Source organism: Peromyscus leucopus, chromosome 4, assembly GCF_004664715.2.
Source record: "Peromyscus leucopus breed LL Stock chromosome 4, UCI_PerLeu_2.1, whole genome shotgun sequence".
NCBI lineage: Eukaryota > Metazoa > Chordata > Mammalia > Rodentia > Cricetidae > Peromyscus > Peromyscus leucopus.
The window spans coordinates 150510358-150531072 of record NC_051066.1 but is presented as its reverse complement, the minus strand read 5'-3'; the positions used below and the strand labels follow the sequence as shown (position 1 = coordinate 150531072).

Sequence of the window (20715 nt, the reverse complement as noted above, 5' to 3'; positions counted from 1 at the left end):
TTGGCTCTTTAGAACACATTTCTATATGGCTTGTGGTTGGGTGCACGTGTGGAGGTCAGAGGAGAGCTGGAAGGAGTTGGCTTTCTACTGTGTGGGTCCCCAGGATGGAGCTCAGCTCACCAGCCTTGCCTTCACTGGCTGAGCCTTCTCACTTGTCCCCCGCACCTGGCTCTTAACATGGGATCTTTCTGCCAAAGGCACAGTCTCGTCTGAACTACAGCCCAGCACCAGGTGAGCCTTGATTTTCTAAACAGAACCCTATGTTGGCAAGTGTGAGTGAGTGAGCTCAGTGGTTCTGAACAGACTTTTAAGTCCAGAGTATGTGTGGCCGGAGAACTGTTCTTTTCTAAACTGAGGGGAAGGAGTCCGAACTCAAAATGGACTTCTTGTGTTTGATATGTCATAAGAATGCTTATCAGGAAGGGAGCCACATCCAGGCAGAGCAGCATATACCTGTAATCAAGCAATCTAGAGAGCTACAAGTTTGAGGTCTAAATAGTAGGTTCCAAGCTAGCCTGGGCTACAGTGAGATACTTGCTCAAAACTTCAAAAAGTCATGGATGAGACACTAAGAAACAGCTTCTAGATAGAAACTCACCCAGGGGCTGGAGAGATGGCTCAGAGGTTAAGAGCACTGGCTGCTCTTCCAAAGGTCCTGAGTTCAATTCCCAGCACCCACATGGTGGTTCACAACTATTCAGAATACTGTATAAAATAATAAATTTAAAAAAAAAAAAATTGTAATGAGATCTGGTGCCCTCTTCTGGCCTGCAGGGATATGTGCAGACAGAACACTGTATACATAATAAATAAATATTTTAAAAAATATTAAAAAAAAAAAAAAAAACCTCACCCAACAGCTTTAAAAAACACACACACACAAATAGCAGGCTTATTTAAGATTTTTTCTCTTATTATAGTTGTTTTACAAATGGAAAAAAAACAGACCAAGACAGGGTAACTTCCCACAGGGAAGGGATATAAAATTGGCCCATTCAACTTCTTTACGCCACTGGGTTACTTCTTTCTCTTATACCTATTAAGAAAATCAACAAAATTAAAGCCATTAGGAAGAAGCAAAGCTTTCTTCCAATACAGCTTGCTTCTTCAGCCCCACGGGCACCACCTCTGCCCTCCAAAGTACAACATCACCTGGACTTAGATTTGAAGTTCCCTCTTCTCTGGCGGGACAGACCTAACTGTTTCCTCTCTTCAAAGGAAGGGCTGTAAGAGATGAAATGTGAGATGGGCAGGCTGTGGGGCATGTGAGTGACACCCATTCCATCTCAGCTTCACAGAGGGTAGCAGAGGTGGAAGCGGGCAGCCAGGTGAGTTTCCGGGCCTGGGATCCAGGCTCCCGTGGGCTTCTACAAAACAATGCGCATTTCTGGAAGCCAGCCACCAGCTTCATAGATCAGCGGGAAGAGGCTTCTCCACCAGCCTAGACTGAGATGTCTAGATCAGGGGGGACTTAAGGAACAGAGACACCTCTCCTGCTTTTGCACATCAGGTCTGGGGACAGAGAAGCACCCCGAGTCACAGCATTAGGAAGCTCTAGGTAAGAGCTGGGAGCGGGCAAGGATGCAGACACCTCACTTTATAACACACCAAGGGCCAAGGAGCACTTAAAAGCCTACCCAGCTCGATACTGTTTCAGGGCCTTCTTGCTCGTGTTGGTGAGTTCTTCATCAAACACAGACTTCTTCTGCTGCTTTTGCTTCTTGGCTGCACAGAGAAAAATGGGTCGGAGGCTGCTAAGTCCCTTGAAGCTCTACTTGAGGATTCCAAAGCCAGTGGAAGGCCATATATACTGGTACATCCCACTTCCTCCAAAGTTGGCCACTGCCATCCCCGCCAACTCCTCCTGCCATGGTGCGGATACTGAGTGGACTCCCCGCCTCTTACCAGGGCCTGCTGCAGGCTCATCCTCGGGCATTGCCCGTGCTCGCTTGGTTCTGCGGTTCCTCTTGGCCAGCCGCTCTGCGAACATCTGAGCCTTGAGGATTTCAAACTGGGACCTCTCCTCTGCCTGGGGGCAGAGTGAGCGATAAGCACAGGACAGAGCAGTGCTCCACGGGACCTCACTCCAGAGGGAGGCCACTCACCGTCATCTCCCCCTTTTTCTTGGCATCCTTCATAAACTTCTTTCTTTTCTTCTTTCCTCTTAAGGCCAAGTCAAACTCCTGCAGAGCCTTGGCAACTGGAGTGAGAACAGAGCGTGGGGTTCAGGGGCTATTTCTTTCTGTCTTTAAAACTTAAGATGAAAAGTAACTGGGGGACTGACGGCTCACTTAGAAAAGTGCTTATCAGGTAAGAATGAGGGGCTAGGGAGAGGGGAAGCCATTCTTCAGTGGGGCAGCTGCTGGCAAGCTGCCCCTGCTCAAGGGCCTAGGCCTACCCATGCTCTTGCCAGTGACCCAATGAAATTAGCAGCCTTGAAAAGCAGACTTCAAAGCAGGAGGGGACTTGCTGGAAAGAGGCTCAGTGTGGAGGGGGAGGGGACAGCAGAGGAGGATATGATCCAAATATACTAATACACAATGAAACTAACAGAATAAAGACATTTTTAAGAGAGTAAGGACCTGAATTTGATACCTAGAACCAACTTTTTTTAAAACTAGCTTTTTGACACAGGCTGTATGTAGCCATAGCTTGCCTGGAACTCACTATGTAAAGTAGGCTGGCTTCAAACTCACAGAGATCCATCTACAATCATCTACACAGAGATTAAAGATAAACTCAAGCACCTAGAACCCATTTAAGAAAAAAGAAAGATTAAAAAAAAAAAAAGTGGGTGTACTGGTAACCCATTTATAATCCCAGCACTGGGATGGGAGAGACTAGGGATTACTGGCTAGCCAGACTAGCCTATTTGCTGAGTTCAGGCCAATGAGACCCTGTCTCAAAAACTAAACCAAGTGGATGACACATGACACTTGGAGAGCGACAGCTGAGGTTCTGTCCCCCCCACACTGCTGATCATCTGCACTTCACCAAGGCCCGGCTGCTCACTACAGTGAAGGTGCTCACGGTCTCTTGACTCCTGCTACAAAGGATGAAGACAGGTTTAACCCAGTCCTCAACACCTTCCACTGATCATCCCAGCCCCACTGACCCAGAAGTCTAACACAGTCACCCTTCCTGCCTGTCCCATCAAACAATGCAGGATTTCTGAAACTGCTGGCAGTCTATGTGGGAAATAACTCTAAAATCACCACTAGAATCAGAAATGTGCGTATTTCTTCTCCACCTTCAGGAGTTTATCCTACAAAGCAAAATGCTTACTTAAATTAGGGGCACATGTTCAAAGTTTCTCATGGCATCCCCATGGCAAAAACTGGAAGAACTTTCACTATCCCTTAACAGGGAGAAGGTAATTATAATTACTCAGATGACTAAGGAGCATGCTGTCACTTTAATTTTTCAAGCTGGGAGGCAGGGTCTAGAGACCCAGGTCCTCACATTTGCGTGGCAAGCATTTCCCACCAATGTTGAGGACTTACTCTTCTCCTTCTTCCTCTCTTCTTTGGTCTGGAACCAGCTCCTCTCAGGCTCCTGCTCTGCCGTCTCCTTCCCCTTCCCCAAGAGCCGCTTTGCCGTGTCGATCTGTGGGGTGTCAAAGACACTGGTGGAGCTGCAGCAGCCCCTGCCAGGTGAGCATGCAGCTGTCCCTGGGCAGCAGGGGTGGGGAGATGGCCACACAGCCTCACCTGGGCTTCTGACTGCTGCAGCTCCTTTTCCTCTGCCTCCAGCTGCAGCACTGCATACACATCTTTTTCCATTTTCTCAATCTTGTCCCGGAATTTGAGGATAACATCTTACAGGAAACGAATAGAGAATAAAACTGAGGGGGACAACTCGGCGGCTAGTGGAAGTGGCGCAGACGCCTACTTCCTGACACAGAACTTCCTTGCTGAAGATCTCCCACTAAGAACAGAGCCTGTGACGCTGGCCTATATCCCTGCTTACTCAGGAGACAGAGACCTGCTTGGGCCCAGGAGTCTGGGGCCAGCCTGAGCACAACAGAGCCAGAACTCATCTCAAAAGCAAACAAACAAGGGTTGGGGAGATGCCTCACAAGGATGAAGACACAAGTTCAGATCTCCAGAACCCACATGTGTTACCTGGACATTCATGCAGACGGACCACCCATACACATAAAAAATAAATAGAACCTCAAAACAAATGAAAAAGAAACCAGAAAAAAAGGGCATCTATAGATAGAAGACGCTGAAGGCTATGTCCCAATATGAACAGTGATGAGCTCTTTGATTACAGAGCTTATTTTATTATCACTGATTCCAACAAGCAGACTCAGCTTTGCAACATTAAACAGATAAGCCAAAGCCAGGCATGGTGGGTGGTGCAAACCTTTAATCCTAGCACCCAGGAGGCAGAGGCAGGTGGACTTCTGTGAGTTTGAGGCCAATCTGGTTTACACAGAGAGATCAAGTCTCAGAAAAGAAAAAGGAAATTAAATTAGTAAATAAATAAGGCCAACTCGATCAACAGAACCAGTTCAAGGCCGGCCTGAACAACTGAAGAGACCTGGTCTCAAAATAAAACAAGGTCTGGGAATAAAGCTCAGTGGTAGAGTACTTGCTGAGCATATACAAGGCCCTAGGTTCCATCTCTAGTATTGGGGTAAAAATAAGGAGGAATGAAGAAATACCTATACTAACAGAACAAAAGGAAGGAGCCAAAAGAATGAGTGCCAACCTCCCCTCCTTGCCCACCAATAGGAAGGGGGGTTGATGAGACAGAGACCTCTCTTCACTTCTAAGAAGTTCTGATGAGCTGGACCCCACATTCAGCATTCTATCATCATCCTTTGGTGCACAGCCTGACACCCAGGAAGGGGAGGGGCCTGTCCAGGGTACTCAGGAGGCAGCAGAGCTCTTGGCTTCATCCTGCCTGAGCCCAGCACCCTGTGCTGCTCACCCTGGGGAATGATCCGCGCCTTCACTGGGGCCTTGGCAGCCTTCACAATCTCCTTCAGCATCTTCCGCTCCTCTTCTCCCACCAGAGAGACCGAGCGCCCAGCCCTGCCAGCACGTGCAGTCCGCCCCACCCGGTGCACATAGTGTTTGACAGTGTTGGGCATGGTGAAGTTGATCACCTGGAGGGAAGCACAGTGAGGTACAGTGGGCAGGCACAGGGAGGCACAAGGACTCCCCCACAGCAAGCGACACAAGACTCACTCACCGTTTTCACTCCTTCAATGTCAAGCCCACGGGCTGCCACATCTGTGGCCACCAGGATGTCAATCTGTTCATCCTTAAAGCGCCTAGAATAGAAAGAGCCACAGAGATGTTCAATAAGCTACCTCAGCCCAAGACCGTGAAATGGCTCAGCAGGTAAAGGTATGTGTTACTAAGCCTGAGGAAGTAAGTTCAATCCCTGGGACCCACGTGGTGGAAGGAGAGAATTGATTCCTACATGTTGTCCTCTGACCTCCACATGTGCACACATACAAGCACAAATAAATAAAAAGAAACAAAAAAAAAAATAAAAGTTGGACAGGCAGTGATGGCACACGCCTTTAATCCCAGCACTCAGGGGCAGAGGCAAGGGGATCTCTGTGAGTTGGAGGCCAGCCTGGGCTACAGAGTGAGTTCCAGGACAGCTAGGACTATTACACAGAGAAACCTTGACTCGAAAAGCCAAAAACAAAAATAAATAAAGTTGGCAGGGCAGTGGTATATACCTTTAATCCTAGCGCTCGTAAGGCAGAGGCAGGAGGATATCTGAGTTCAAGGCCAGCCTGGTCTGCAGAGTGACAGCCAGAGCTACACAGAGAAACCCTGTTTCCAAAAACCCAAAAATATACAAACACATACATAAATTCGCCATGAATCCTTCTCGGAGTCCAAGCACAGGGGGCGGCTCATCATACTGTGCTCACATTTTAATTTACGAGAAACAGCTGGGCATGTAACACTGGGACTTGTGCAAGCCTTCTACCAGAGCCACGCCCCAGCCCATGGGCACACAGTTCAATACGTCCCCCTACATTCAGCCTTAACCAGCATCACCTGAGCACATCAAATCAGGTGTATACTGTCTCAGGCAGCAGCAATTCCTGTGACATTCAAGTTCAGGAACAGTCTATCTAGACTACAGCACGAAGCAGAGGCCACAGCCTCAGTGGGTGGAGCTTCCTGGCTTCACACACACCTCTCAGCCTGTGACGAACGAACGGGCAGGCGTGAGGGTGTTCTGAAGGCCCGTTCCTGCAGCTCTGCTCTGCTCTGCGAGGACTAATGACAAACCCACGGGGACGCTGCAGCCTGTGCAGCACTGATGCTCAGGAAGTGACTGCTGCCCGAGTGTGGGTTGGAATCAAGTGACTTGTGAGCTGCTCTGTGAAAGCCACACACAGACCATGTGTTTCCTGCTGCCGATCCACAGGAAAGCAATCGGCGACCTGCTCAGAGGTCAGGCAAGTTCTAACTACACTCAACCTTACGTGCACCGGTTAAAACTAAATGTTTTCTGAGACATCAGTGATTTCCACCTCAGTCTCCAAGAAGCTGGGACCACAGGAGTTGCAGACACTGGTTTAGCTCAAGTGTTTAAAGTGGGCACTGGACTGTTCTGTGTCCCCTGCTGCTGCTCTAACACAACCCCCGGAGTCCCAGTCCCTTCACAAGGAGCTCCCCGCAGCCTGCCCAGGAGGGTAGCACCCTGAGTATTACCTACCGGAGGGCCTCCAGCCGCTGTGTCTGTGACAAGTTGCCGTGGAGCTCGCCCACCTGCAGCCCCAGCAGCCCCAGCAGAATGTGCATGCGGTGGGCCTGCTTCTTGGTCTGGGTGAACAGCATCACATGGTCGGTGAAGGTTCTCATCAGTAGAGCTGAAGGGAGAAAAGTGAGCCAGCATGGGCAGACTGGGCCTCACAAGCCAAGGCAATGATGGAGAAGCCAACTCCCTAAGGTGGTCAACATCATGGAGTGGGGAAATGGGAGGCAGCGGGACAGCTGGCCTCCAGAAGAGGTGATGTGGGCTGGGTGATAAGCAATGCCACTGTTTGAGTTAGGGGAGAATGGATGGAGGTGGCCAGGGGTCAAAAGCAAGAGCTTGACTGCAGATGCCCACCCTGTCCAGTCCTGCCCTAGGCCTTCACCTGCCACAATGGCTTCCCGGTCCCCTTCCCTGTTAGGCCGGATCCGTATGAACTCTTGCCGAAGGAAGGGAGCTACATCGGTGTTGCTGTTGACAAATATCCGCACAGGGTTCTTTAAGGAGACTGAAGCCAGATCTTTGACCTGCCAAGTACAGGGTCAGAGCTGCTCAGCTCAGAGAGTTGGAAAACACAGAAAGAAGGCTTTCCCAGCTGGCATCCTCTGCAGGCCACTAGGCACACCCACCTCATCTGTCATGGTGGCTGAGAAGAGCATGGTCTGGCGGTGGTGGGAACACATTCGGATAATCTCCTTCATCTGCTCCTCAAAATATTCATCCAGCATTCTGGAAGAAGGGGAGAGACATGCTCTTCTGTCAAGAGTGAGGGTCATGAGATCACACCGGCCAAGGCTGTATTGCGACTCCTGTTTACCCTATGATCACTGTTATCTCACCCTAAATTATCTCTGAGTCTCAAAGACTCCACCCTTATACTCTGCAAGGCGCTGAGATCATGACAGCTTATCCCCAGTGTCCTAGCATATACTCGTGATGGACAGTAGCCTGCACCTACATAACCACAATGTCAAACATCTGAGTGCATGGACAAGAGCAGACCTCCACTGCTCTCCCAAATGCTTCTGGTGGTCGTACGTCTTTAGTCTCCATCTAGACTATCTCCTCACAGCCTTGCTCTGCATTTGTTGTGTCCTGGTGTCTGGACTGATAAGCCATCCCTGGGACAAGGCTGCTGGATAAGGGCTCAGAGAAACTTGACGAGGTTAAGGAGATGGTGCTGTGCAGAGAAAGAGCCCCACGGTAGGTGCTACCAGGGTTTACCAATGGGTGCACCACAGACATGAAACACGGAGATGAACAACTGAAGGCCTGGACTGCCATTAGCTGAGCTGAGAAGAGGCACATGTGAGATGCTGCTCAGTTCTTCCAGGATCCAATGAGGGTGAACCATCCTCCCAACTGACCTCCATCAGAGGTCCAACTGGGATATGTATGAGACAGCAAGCAAAGGAGGGTGTGGGGTGGGAGGGGGGCAAGTGTGGAGGGCAGAAGCATGGAGGGAGCAGTCCTGAAGATGGCCCTGCCTGCATTACTCTCTGCAGAGTCATGCATGAGATGGACACCTTTCTTATTCCCATGGACAGACACGGAAAGGATTGGTTCTAAGGATCTGTCACGTTCTCAACCCTCGGGAAAATGGTATGCCTCATATTATTTGACCTTCTTTTGAGACAAGGTCTCACTCTGTATCCAGGCTGGTCTGGAAATTGCTATGTATGCTGAGCTTGGCTCAAACTCTTGGTAATCTTCCTGCCTCAGTCTCCCAGCCTTCCAAGTGTTGGGATTACAGGCATGTAGCACTATTCCTGAATGACCTTTCCTACCTCTTAAACAGCTCACTCCAGAGGGAAGAAAGAGGAGAGGGAAAGAGCACACATGTATACCCAGGGAAACCCGACCTAAATCTGGACAGAGATCCAGTGTCAACTGTTAACTGGTGTTACACACCAGTGACCAAGAGCTTTAGAGACTACCACAGGGTAACAGTGCAGGATTCCCAGGCCCTGGCCCTCAGGCATACCTGTCAGCCTCATCCAGAATGAGCACTTCAATGCTGCTCAGATGGAAGGAAGGGCAGTTGTGGAGGTGATCAATGAGCCGGCCAGGTGTGGCAATAAGGATGTCTGGTGCTGCCCGAAGAGCAGCTTCCTGAGACTTCACGTCCAGACCCCCTGCAGGGAGCAGACCCCAGTGGATGGCCTGGTCAGTCACTCATCAGTGCCACCTGCCTGGAACTCAGGCCAAATATAGAACACACACAGGGAACAAGACAGTCTGAGACCTTAGCTATATGATTTCTCAATGAGCTTCAAGACAGATGCATTCATTACATTTGGGCTGAGGGCAAACATCAAAACAGGACTTCAGAATTGAATGACTGAAGCTATTCAAGGTCTGAGAAACAGCTGTACAAAGTGATGATGTCCCTGTACATGAATACCGAGACCATCCCTGACTTCCAACTACATACAGAAGGAAAAAGAGACTACACAGCATTAGAACCTCACCGGGGACATCCGCCCCAAACACTGTCATTCACAATAAGCAGAAATCCTACCCTGAACTGATTCAAGAAAAAGGCTGAAGCCTCATCTTTCTTTTCATAGTTTGAGACAGGGTCTCTCTCACTCTGTAGCCTAGGCTGGCAATGACCCCACCTCATCCTCCCAAGTACTAGGAGTACCCAAGATTTTATGGAAAATACTGTTTGCATGTTACTATGGAACCCAGAGACTGGCAGGAACTACACAAGCCCTTTACCATGGAACTCCATCCCCAACCCTGAATTTTCTTTCTTAAGGTTAAGTCTTCTTTGGGTTTGTGGACAGAGTCTCACTGTTCAGTCTTGGCTGTCCTGGAACTCCCTCTCTAGACCAGGCTAGCCTCCAACTCACAAAGATCCACCTGCCTCTGCCTCTCGAGTGCTGGGATTAAAGGCGTGCGTCACACATCAGAGGCTTGTTTTTAAAGATCTGTTTCATCTTATTATGTGCATGAAATCTTTTGCATGCATGTGTTATGTACCCCACGTGCACGCCTGGTGCTGATGCCCACAGAGATCAGAAGAAAATGTCAGATCCCTTGGAACTTAAAGTTACAGACAGTTGTGATTTACCATGTGGATGTTGGGAACTGAAACCCAGGTCCTTTTTTAGAATAGCAAGTGATTTGAACCACTAGCTCAGCTTTCCAGCCAAGGTTAAGTTTTCTGAGTAGGGGTGCAGTTCAGGGATACGTTATCATGCAAAAGACCCTAGATTCAATCCCCAGCACCACAAATTAAAGAGGTTGAGTCCTGCCAAATACGGTGGCTCACACCTGTAACCTCACTTAGTAGCAGGAAGGTAAGGCAGGAGGATTGCTGTGTTTGAGGCCAACCTGGGCTACAGAATGAAAAATATAAAACAAAATAAAAAAGAGCTAAGTCTTAATGAAATGTATTCCCCTGCCTCTATATCCACTATGAAAATATGTCAGCTGATTTTTAGATGGATCCAATCAACAGAAAGGTCTTTTCCTGACACCTGGGGGTGGGATGAAGCATTCTATTTCCCAAAGGCTGGTGGGCCTCACTTACCCACAGCCAGGCAGGTAGTGATGCTGCAGAACTGGGCCAGCTGCTTGGTGACAGAGTGCACCTGGATGCCCAGCTCTCTGGTAGGAACCAGCACCAGCACTCGAGTGACTGCAGCCTGGCGGGGCTTGTAGATCAGACGCTCCAAGACAGGCAATGCAAAGGCCGCCGTCTTGCCTGGAGGGAGGAAAGCAGGAGAGCAGAGAGCAGGTTCAGACCTTCCATGCTTGAGTTCCAGCAGAATCCAGGAACCCAGACCTCTGCCTATGGAAACATGCACCTTATGCATGGAAATGCTTTCCTGCTGTCACACAATGTCAACGTAAACTTAGGAATTTACTAATAACTGGGCTGGAGAGCCAGTCCAGCAGTCACGAGGCTGGGTGCTCTCCAGAGGACTCGAGTCATCCATCCCACAACCCAACACCAGTGGATGCCAGAAACAAAGCTCAACATTCTTGGAGCCTTAGTTATTTATTATTTTCAGAGATTTGTTTGTTTACTTACAAGTATGTGCATGTCTGTGAATGCATGCTACATGTGTGTGCCCACAGAGACCAAACAGGGGCATTGAATCTTCTGGAACTGGAGTTAGAGACAGCCATGAACTGGCATGTGGGGGTTGAGAATTGAACCCAGGTCCCCTGGAAGAACAGCCAGTGCTCTTAACGACTAAGCTCTCTCTCCAGCACCAAGACTTACTTATTTTTATATTTTAAATGTGTATGAGTATTTTACCTGTATGTGTGTATGCCTGGTGCCCATGGAGGCCATTAGAGATCAGGTGTCTGATCCCCTGGAACTGCAGTCAGATGGTTATTAAGCTGCCAAATGGGTGCTGGGAACCAAACTATGGTCCTCTACAAAAGTAGCCAGTGCTCTTGACTTCTGACCATCTCCCCAGTTCCAAAGTTCAGCGTTCTATAGTGAGTCTGTGAAGACGAACTGGCATCCCCATAGCTTTAGAGGCCGCTAAAATCAGCAGTGGAGGAGCTGGGCTCGGTTAAAAGTGATTGCTGCTTTCTAGAAGTGCAGTTCCCAGCACCCATGCAGGGCAGCTCCCAACTGCCTGGAGAACTCTAGCTTCAGGGGGCCTGTCACCCTCTTCTGGGTTCTGTGGGCACCTGCACCCACATGAACATATACCCACACACAGATACATAATGAAAAATAAAATCTCTCTCTCTCTTTTGGCTTTTCAAGACTGGGTTTCTCTGGGTAACAACTCTGGCTGTCCTGGAACTCAGCTTTGTAGACCAGGCTGGGCTCCAAATCACATAGATGCACTTGCCTCTGCCTCCCCAGTGCTGGGATTAAAGGCGTGCACCACCACCACCCAGCTGAAAATAAAATTATTTTTTAACAACAACAAAAACCAATGGCAATGGTGATACACACCTTTAATACCAGCACTTGGGAGGCAGAGGCAGGAGGATTCCTGAGTTTGAGGTCAGCCTGATCTACAGATTAAGTTCTAGGACAGCCAGAGCTATTACACAGAGCAAATGAATACAGACTTTATTCTAGTTTTTTGTTTTTGTTTTTTTTGAGACAGGCTTTCTGTCTCAGTTCTGGAATTAGAGGAACAGACCACATATCTGGCTTTATAAACTTCCTCTATAGTTCCAAAAGGCAAGTGGAGGGAGGGGCTGCACAGAGGGCTCAGTGGTTAAGAGAATTCGCTGCTCCTGCAGAGGACCCGGGTTGGGTTCACAGCACCCATGTGGCACCCATATGGTGGTTTACAGTCTATAACTCCAATTATAGGGTATACAACACCCTCTTCTGGCCTCCACATGCCCGCACACATGGTACATGTACATATATGCAAGCAAAACACTCATGTACATAAAATAAAATAAATCTTTAAAAAGCCAAGTGTATTTAGCAACCTAGAGCCCCAGTGTGTTCTGGCTTCTGTCCCGCCTACCCTTTCACCTGTCCCAGTGGCTGCACAGGCGCAGATGTCTTTTCCCAGCAGGCCCACAGGGATGCATGCCTTCTGGATCGGGGTGGGCTGCTTGAAGCCCATGGCTGTAATGGCCTGAGGAGAGAAGTTATGGTCAGACAGGCAGATGGACAGGGAGGGAGGCACAGCAAACAACCAGGTAACTGCAACAAGCCTTACAGGGACACTCAACTTCTTGAGTGCCTTCCCTCCAGAGCCTAAGGCACCAGCTGCACCCAGGACAGCAGAAGACAAAAAGAAAAGCCTTGTAGCCGGGCGGTGGTGGCGCACGCCTTTAACCCCAGCATTTGGGAGGCAGAGGCAGGTGGATCTCTGTGAGTTCGAAGCCAGCCTGGTCTCCAAAGCGAGTTCCAGGAAAGGCACAAAGCTACACAGAGAAACCCTGTCTTGAAAAACCAAAAAAAAAAAAAAAAAAAAAAAAAAAAAAAAAAAAAAGAAAAGAAAAACAAGAAAGAAAGAAAAAGAAAAAAGAAAAGAAAAGCCTTGCTTTGGGGACCCGCAGAAAAAAACACATCAAAAGACAAATGCCCATTCTATAGAGATAAATAAATGCAGCCAAATAGGAGCTGGAGACAACCATGAGGAAGGTGCAAGTCACAACAGGGATGTCGGAGAGGGACTCACTGAACCTGATGAAGTGAAGGAGCACCCCAACAGACTTCTGGAAGAAGAATCTTTAAAGGAGAGGAAACAGAAATGCAAAGGAGAAAACTGTCCTCAAAAGGAGAAGAGAAAGAAGCCTGTAAGTCAATGTAAGTGAAAGTGGGAGCCTTGAGAGCTGGTGGGGTCTGCTCAAGAGGGCTCTCCGGCAGCCGTGCAGACAAGAGCATGCTAAGGGGGTCAAAGAGGAATGCAAGGAGACTAGATGGGGACTACTGCAGGAATCAACCCTTGTCAGCTACAGTGCAGATGCACACCTGCATCCCAGCCCTTGGGAGATGAAGGCAGAAAGATCAGGAGTTCAAGACCTACCTCAGCTACACAGCAGGTTCATAGCAAGCCTGGACTATGAGACTATAGACTATGTCTAAAATGAATGGGATGGAGAGATGGCTGGACAATAAGAGCACTTGCTGCTCTTGCCGAAGACCTGAATTTGATTCCTAGCACCCACAGCAGCTCACATCACCTCTCACTCCAGCTCCAGGGAATCCAATGCCCTCTTCTTGCTTTCACAGGCACCAGCACATGAACATGCACATGTTTCACTTGAGCACATGGCCACACAGAGAATTAAATCAATCAAAAAAAATCAACCCCCATTGCCAAAGCTACTACCTTCAGGAGGGGCCGAGACAGATTCATGTCCTGGAAGGAGAGGCTTTTGTCATACTCAGACGCATCTTCAAAGAATCCTCCTGCTTCCTGCACCAGATTAGACAACAGAGAGAACTCAGCAAAGCAACCCAAGCCTACGTGACCTTTCAGGGTGTGAAAGTGAGCTGCCCAGTGACCGCACACCCAGGCTCACCTGGCCCTTCTTCTTCTTCTTCTTCTTCTCCTTCACTTTGAGTGTGTCTATGGAAAAAACAGAGTAGTGAGCATGGCCTTCCTCACCCAGCACCTGCCTCTGTTTCCCATGTCCTCAGTGTTGTCCACAGTGTCCAGGAAGGCACTCTCCCATCCTTCTTTCACAGATAAGGACACTGTGTGGTCACATAGCAAAACTACTCCTTTGAATACAGACAGGCCCCCAGCCTGGGAAGTACAATGTGGACGGTAGGCTCTCAACACAACACTGACATGTCACTGAATTCTATCAAAATACTCACTGAACCCCCACTACCTGGGTGAGCCCAATGCAACTCAGTCACCCCGAGACGGTGAGCTGTAGAGGAACTGACACTGCATGGAGCTGGGGATGAGGAAAGCAGCAGCTACCTGCAGAGAACTAGCACCTGACACAGTGGGAAGTAAAGAGAACCGCAGGTAGGGCACCCAGCACTGCGGGAGACAGCAGAGCTCCTACACAGCCAAACGGGTGTATCCCATCCGTTTCCTGTCGCTTCCAAAGTTTAGCTCGGTCTACCTGCTTTGGTGAGGACCTCCTCATCCCCAGAGGAGTAGTCAGTTTCAGAGTCTTCGTCCTTGGAGTCTGCCTCATTCCCTCCCAGATCCTCCTGTCCCTTCAGGTCACAGCTTGCCCTGTCTTCTTTCTCCTCCACCTTCCCAGACTTGGCTTCCTTATCCTAGGAAAATAAAGTAGGGGTGACTACAAATACCAGGACTCAGAACCTAAGAGAAGCCATACTCAGCTCAACAGCCAGAAGAGGCTGTGTGGCCGCTGGGCATCGAGGAGTGATGACCACCCAGACAGTGAGGCCAAAAGACACTGCCCAGACCTCCAACTGCACAGCTGGGCTCCCTCCTCACCTCTGCTTTCCTTCTCCTCCGCACTTTATCAATCTTCTCATCCAGGGTAGTGGCTGCCCTCTGCAGAGAAAATCCAGACAGGAAAAAGAAATGTAGATGCAGAAAGCACACCACCCAGGCATGTCACAGGGTCAGGCCTCAAATGTTAGCATAGAAAAGGCTTGTCTAAGGTAGGCACCGAGATAGGGTGTCTCTGTGTAGTTTTGGTGCCTGTTACACCTGTAACCTAGCATTTGGGAGACTGAGGCAAGAGGTCATGAAATCAAAGCCAGCCTTGGCTACCTAGTGAGTTCCAGGCAAACCTGGAATGTAGTGGCGCCCTACCTAAGACTGTCAGGCTATTAGACAACCCTACCTTAGGCTTATCTAATTTTAGAAAAAAAATTTTTTTTCAGAACTGAGTACCGAACCCAGAGCAAGCGCTCTACCACTGAGCTAAATCCCCAACCCCTAATTTTAGAAAATTTAATCAATCTGCATACTACTGACAACCAAAAGAGGATTTGATCCAAACACATTACATGCATATAAACATTTAAAAAAAAAAAAAGTTAAAAAAAAAAAATGCTGGGCAGCAGTGGCGCATGCCTTAAATCCCAGCACTCGGGAGGCAGAGCCAGGAGGACCTCTGTGAGTTCGAGGCCAGCCTGGTCTACAGAGCAAGATCCAGACACCAAAACTACACAGAGAAACCCTATCTCGGAAAAAAAAAAAAAAGGTATCAAATAGTTTCTTAAAAAAAAATAAAAATAGCCGGGCGGTGGTGGCGCACACCTTTAATCCCAGCACTCGGGAGGCAGAGGCAGGCGGATCTCTGTGAGTTCGAGGCCAGCCTGGGCTACCAAGTGAGTTCCAGGAAAGGCGCAAAGCTACACAAGAGAAACCCTGTCTCGGGGAAAAAAAATAAATAAATAAATAAAAATAAAAGGATAGTCAAGGCTACACAAAGAACCCTGTCTCCAAAAACCAAAACAAATAATTAATTAAAAAAAAAAAAAAAAAAAGCTGGGTTACTAAGAATCAATACAAAACCTTTTTTTTTTTTTTTTTTTTTTTTTTTTTTTTTAAGACTCTGTTTTAGAGGCTGGAGAGATGGCTCAGCAGTTAAGATCACTCACTGCTCACATTATAGGGCCTGAGTTTCTCAGACTCTGGGCCACCCACAGACATCTTTAACTCCAGTTTCAAAGGATCCAGCTCCCTATCCTTTTTTTTCTGTTTTCTTTTTGGTTTTTTGAGACAGGGTTTCTCTGTGCAACAGCCCTGGCTGTCCTGGAACTCACTCTGTAGGCCAGGCTGGCCTCGAACTCATAGAGATCCACCTGCCTCTGCCTCCTGAGTGCTGAGATTAAAGTCATGAGCCACCACCACCCTGGCCCAGCTCCCTATTCTAACCTCCGTGGGAACCTGTACACACCTAGCAGATAGATACACACACACACACACACACACACAAAAAAAAAAAAAAAAAAAAAAAAAGAATAAAATAAAGCTTGGTGTTAGAGAGATAGTTCAGCTCAGTTAAGAATACAGCTGCCCTTATGGAGGACCTGGGTTCCATTCCCAGCACCCGCAGGGCAGCTCACAAACATCTCTAACTCCAGTTCTAGGGGATCTGACACTCTCTTCTAGACTCCATGGGCACTGCATGCATGTGGTGCATTTACATGTACACTTCAAACTCTGTTGTGCTAGCTAGTGTTACAGCATGTGCCACCATGCCTAGGTATGGGCATTTAATAAATAAAGAAAAAAATACATTTACTTATTTATTGAAGCAGGTATGGCAGATAAGAGCCACAGAGAGCATGTGGAGGTCAGAAGACAACCAGTGGGACCCAGTTCCCCCTTCTGCCATGTGGGTTCCAGGGATCAGGGTTAGTTAGGTCATCAGGTTACAAGTGCCCTTACTACCTCACTAACTGGAATACTATATCTCTGATATTCTAAATGTCAGCTGTAGGCAAATTAATGTATTTCTCACTATGATCTACAATAAGAACATTTTACAGTGCTTTCCACAACTGGTAATTCATGAGGGCTGTGGGGTACTTGTAGCCTCCTCTCCCTACCCCATCAGACCTACATAACCCATTCTCAAATGGTTCCCAAAGCTGCAGAATATAAAATAAAGGTAAGGTGGGCGGTGGTGGCACTCAGGAAGCAGAGGCAGACGGATCTTTGTGAGTTCGTGGCCAGCCTGGTCTACAGAGCGAGATCCAGCAAAGGCGCAAAGCTACACAGAGAAACCCTGTCTCAAAAAACCAAAATAAATAAATAAATAAAATAAAAAAATAAAGGTAAAGGGCCATGAGACAGATAAGGGTTTGTCCTAATACCCACTTCCTGCCCAGCCTTAACTGTGTCCCCATTAGCCTCACCTTCTTCTTGAGCTGGCTCATGACATCAGCCATGGCCCAGCGGTCATCATACATGCCCTCCTTCTCAATGAAAACGAAGTCAGGGTTGAAATCAGCACTGCGGTTCTTCTGCAGAGCTTTCTGCTTCCGGCCCAGCACAATGGGTCCCTGCGAGGAGGAGAGGTGAAAGAGACAGGCTGAGATGAACAGGAAGAGGGAAGGGAGGAGGCCTAGTAGGAGAAACCCACAGCTGGAAGCATGGACCAGTGGGGAGAGCCTGCCTAGCGTGTAAGAGGCCCTGGGTTCAAATCAGCACACAGAATACAAAAGAAACACATAAGGCAAATATGGACAGACAGCACGGACGTGCCAGCCTACAGCTGTCCTGTGTAACACACCTGTCAGTGGGAAGTCAGCAGTCTACAACGGCCACAAGTGAGTAAGTCCATAGAAAATCTGATCAAGCACCTAACAAGCTTCACTCCAAAAAGTCTGTCCAACAATTAATGATTGATCTGGGTGGGTCCAGCCCACCATGGGAGGTGCCACCCCTGGGCAGGTGGTCCTGATTTATGCAAGGAAGCAGGCTGAGCAAGCCAGTAAGCATTCCTCCATAGCTTCTGCTTCAGTGCCTGATTCCAGGTTCCTGCCTTGAACTCCTGCCCTGACTTCCTATCATGATGGACTGTGATGTAGAACTATTAGCTGAAATAAACCATTTCCTTCCCAAACTGCTTTTGGCTATGGCGTTTTATCACAGCAACAGAAACCTAACTAAGATACATGAGCTGGGGACTGTAGTGCAGTGAGAGAGCATTTGCCTAGCATGAGTGAGGCCTCAAGTTCAATTCCCAGTACTGCCAGAAAGAAAAACAAAAAAAGATTAACTTCATAATATATACATGAGGCTGGGCATGATGGCACACACTTTTAATCCTAGCACTCAGAGGCAGAGGCAGGTGGATCTGTGAGTTTGAAGCCAGCCTGGTCTACATAATGGACAGGCAGGGCTGTGCAGGGAGACCCCATCTCAATAATATTTATATTAGTAGATAACAATAACAATATACACATATCAAATCATCACATTGTATACCTTAATTATACTTAATTTTGTAGTAATACAAAATTACATTAATATACCTCACTAAAGCCGAAAAAAAGGTATAACTATTGAGTACCTAATATACACAAGGCTCCACACTAGGCGCTAAAGATATAGAGTCATCATCTGGCCGGGCAGTGGTGGTGCACACATTTAATCCCAGCAGAGGCAGGTGGATCTCTGAGTTTGAGGCCAGTTTGGTCTACAAAGTGAGTACCAGGACAGCTCTGGCTATAAAGAGAAACCATGTCTCCAAAACCTCTGGGAAGTCAGAAACAGACAGATCTCCAGGAGCTGACTGGCCAGCCTAGCCTAGCCTAGCCAGTGCGCTCAGTTCTGGTAAGAGAACTGTCTCCAGAAATACGGTGGACAGCTCCTGAGGAATGACACTTGGTGTTCACGAACCTTTGGCCTGCCAACTGTACACGTACCCACACACATACACTGCACCTGCAGGTGCATATACACCTTCAAGCATGGACACAAACCACACTACACGGGGACAGTGGACAGTCGATGAATGGCAAGGGCTGTGAGAGTCAAGTGGTGTAAAGGGCAGAGCCTGACCCACTCTGAAAGCCCCAGGAAAGCAGCTGCAGGGTTGGGAGCAAGGAGCACTTCCAACGGGACTGCATCATGGGAAGAAGACCACTCTGCTGCTAGGTGAGAACGCTACTAGAAGGGGACGGGACAAACTGGAAACGAAGTCTGTGAGGGTCGCCGGTGTCCAGGTGTGACTCGGCAGTGGGAGGAACAAAGAAGAGCGTGGATGGTCGGAGAAGCCTTGGACAGACTCCTAAGCTGGCCTGAAGGCCACCAGATGGGGGAGGACAAACCGTCCAAAACAACCTCACTGCTCCATCCTGAGATGCAAAGACTGGAGCCTGAGAGTTTAGCTTTCTCGGAATTCGACTGCAGAGGCCGTGGGCCATCCGAAGGGCCATGTCAGGTAGGTAGATGCCAGTGTGAGGCACGCGGTTCTTGGTTTGTTTGTTTCTCGCCACTTGCCCTACAACCACTTGCTCAAGGTTACATCCCCACGGCCCAACGCCACGGCTATGCCCGGGGGACTTGGCGGATAGAAGGGAGCATGTTGTTCCCGACCGGGCAGGAAGCAAGACCGACTTCGCCTGCGGAGGTCGACTCTGCACAGCCTGGGCGAAACGGCTTGGGGCACCTCTGCACGCTGAGGGGGGCCTGGGGCCCGCAGCACGTTCCGCCCACCACTCCTTCCCCCGCCGCTCCCGGCCGCCGGCTCCCACCTCTTCTTGGTCGTCTCCGGAGTCCGACTCGGGCTCCACCGGCACCTCGTCATCTTCGCCGATGGTCCCGATGAAACCCAGCTCGGCCAGCATGCTGAGGAAGCTGCCACTTCCGGAAGAGAGTGCGGCGCGCCGACCCAATCCGCCTCTTCCGGGCTCGCCTTCCGGTCATGCGCATGAGCTTACGTCATGTCCGCTCTAGGAAAGCTTTAAGAGAACGCCGTCGGCGCTTGGGGGCGTGGCTTTGAATGATGACATTAAATAGGTGGGGCTTTTTTAAATTAGAAAACCACGTAGTCAATTTTCGGGAACAAATCTGAGTGTGTGCAAGGGAAAAATTAGAAGTATATATACACTTGGGAACAAAACAATAACAACAAAAAATGGAATCAAGGGCTTCCGAGATGCCTCAGAACTGTAAAGGCGTTTGCCACACTATCCTGAGAACCTGAGTTCGATCACAGGTACCTACAAGGTGGAAGAAGAAGAGAACACAGTCCAGAGTTGTCCTCACATCTACACACCATGTCCAAGTGAACACGCCCCTCTTTTCATGCACAATAATAATAAACGTGCACCACCACTGTCCTGCTATAATTTAAATGTTTTAACCCGGGCAGTGGTGGTGCACGCCTTTAATCCCAACACTCGGGAGGCAGAGGCAGGCAGATCTCTGTGAGTTCCAGGCCAGCCTGGGCTACCAAGTGAGTTCCAGGAAAGGAGCAAAGCTACACAGAGAAACCCTGTCTCGAAAAAACAAAAAAAACAAAAAAAAAAAAAAAGTATTTTCTTTCTGTTTTTTTTGTTTGTTTGTTTTTTTCCCTGGTGACAGGGTTTCTCTGTGTAGTTTTGGTGCCTGTCCTGGATCTCACTATGTAGACCAGGTGGGCCTTGAACTCACAGAGATCCGCCTGACTCTGCTTCCTGAGTGCTGGGATTAAAGATGTGTGCCACCACCACCCGGCCCCATTTATTTTTGTTTGTTTTGAAACATGGTATCTCTCTGTAAACTGGACTCTCTGAGGCCAGGCTGGCCAAGAACTCAACAGAAATCCACCACTGCCTCCTGGGTACTGGAATTAAAAGCATGTACCACCAAGCCTGCTGCCTTTAGTTCATTCTTCATATAACAAATAGAGATATCTTTTTAAAATCTGAACCAGGGAATTTAGCACCCTCTAATTCAAGCTCAGAGACAGGAGGATCCACAGGGCTTGCTGGCCAGCCAGTGTAGCCAGCAACAGCTCCTGGTTCAGTGAGAGACACTCAAAATATAAGGTGGAGAGACACAGAGAGAGAAAGACACCTGACATGGACCTCTGTTCTCCACACCACGTACAACACACACACACACACACACACACACA

General features: G+C 48.6%; 1 protein-coding gene across 1 annotated transcript; it reads right to left on the bottom strand.

The window, feature by feature from the left end:
- Window positions 1–886: 886 nt before the first annotated feature.
- Window positions 887–19507, bottom strand: Ddx27 (DEAD-box helicase 27). Its single transcript, XM_028868556.2, has 21 exons — window positions 19349–19507; window positions 17003–17149; window positions 14622–14681; window positions 14278–14437; window positions 13720–13766; window positions 13527–13613; window positions 12218–12323; window positions 10283–10456; window positions 8726–8876; window positions 7371–7470; window positions 7127–7268; window positions 6703–6856; window positions 5206–5287; window positions 4942–5119; window positions 3711–3817; window positions 3504–3606; window positions 2106–2200; window positions 1906–2029; window positions 1638–1725; window positions 1153–1224; window positions 887–1036 (listed from the first exon to the last, which is right to left on the bottom strand). The coding sequence occupies exons 1-21, from the start codon at window positions 19439–19441 to the stop codon at window positions 1018–1020; spliced, it is 2289 nt and encodes a 762-aa protein (XP_028724389.1). The 5' UTR covers window positions 19442–19507; the 3' UTR covers window positions 887–1017.
- Window positions 19508–20715: the final 1208 nt, after the last annotated feature.

Bases quoted from the DNA above. Each gene is read 5' to 3' on its own strand.
- Ddx27 (XM_028868556.2), bottom strand. From the start codon at position 19,441: ATGCTGGCCGAGCTGGGTTTCATCGGGACCATCGGCGAAGATGACGAG. The intron at 17,150-19,348 runs GTGGGAGCCGGC...TCCTCCTCGCAG, and splicing joins CCGGAGACGACCAAGAAGAG to GGACCCATTGTGCTGGGCCG. The intron at 3,818-4,941 runs GTGAGCAGCACA...GTTTCCTGTAAG, and splicing joins GGCGCGGATCATTCCCCAGG to ATGTTATCCTCAAATTCCGG.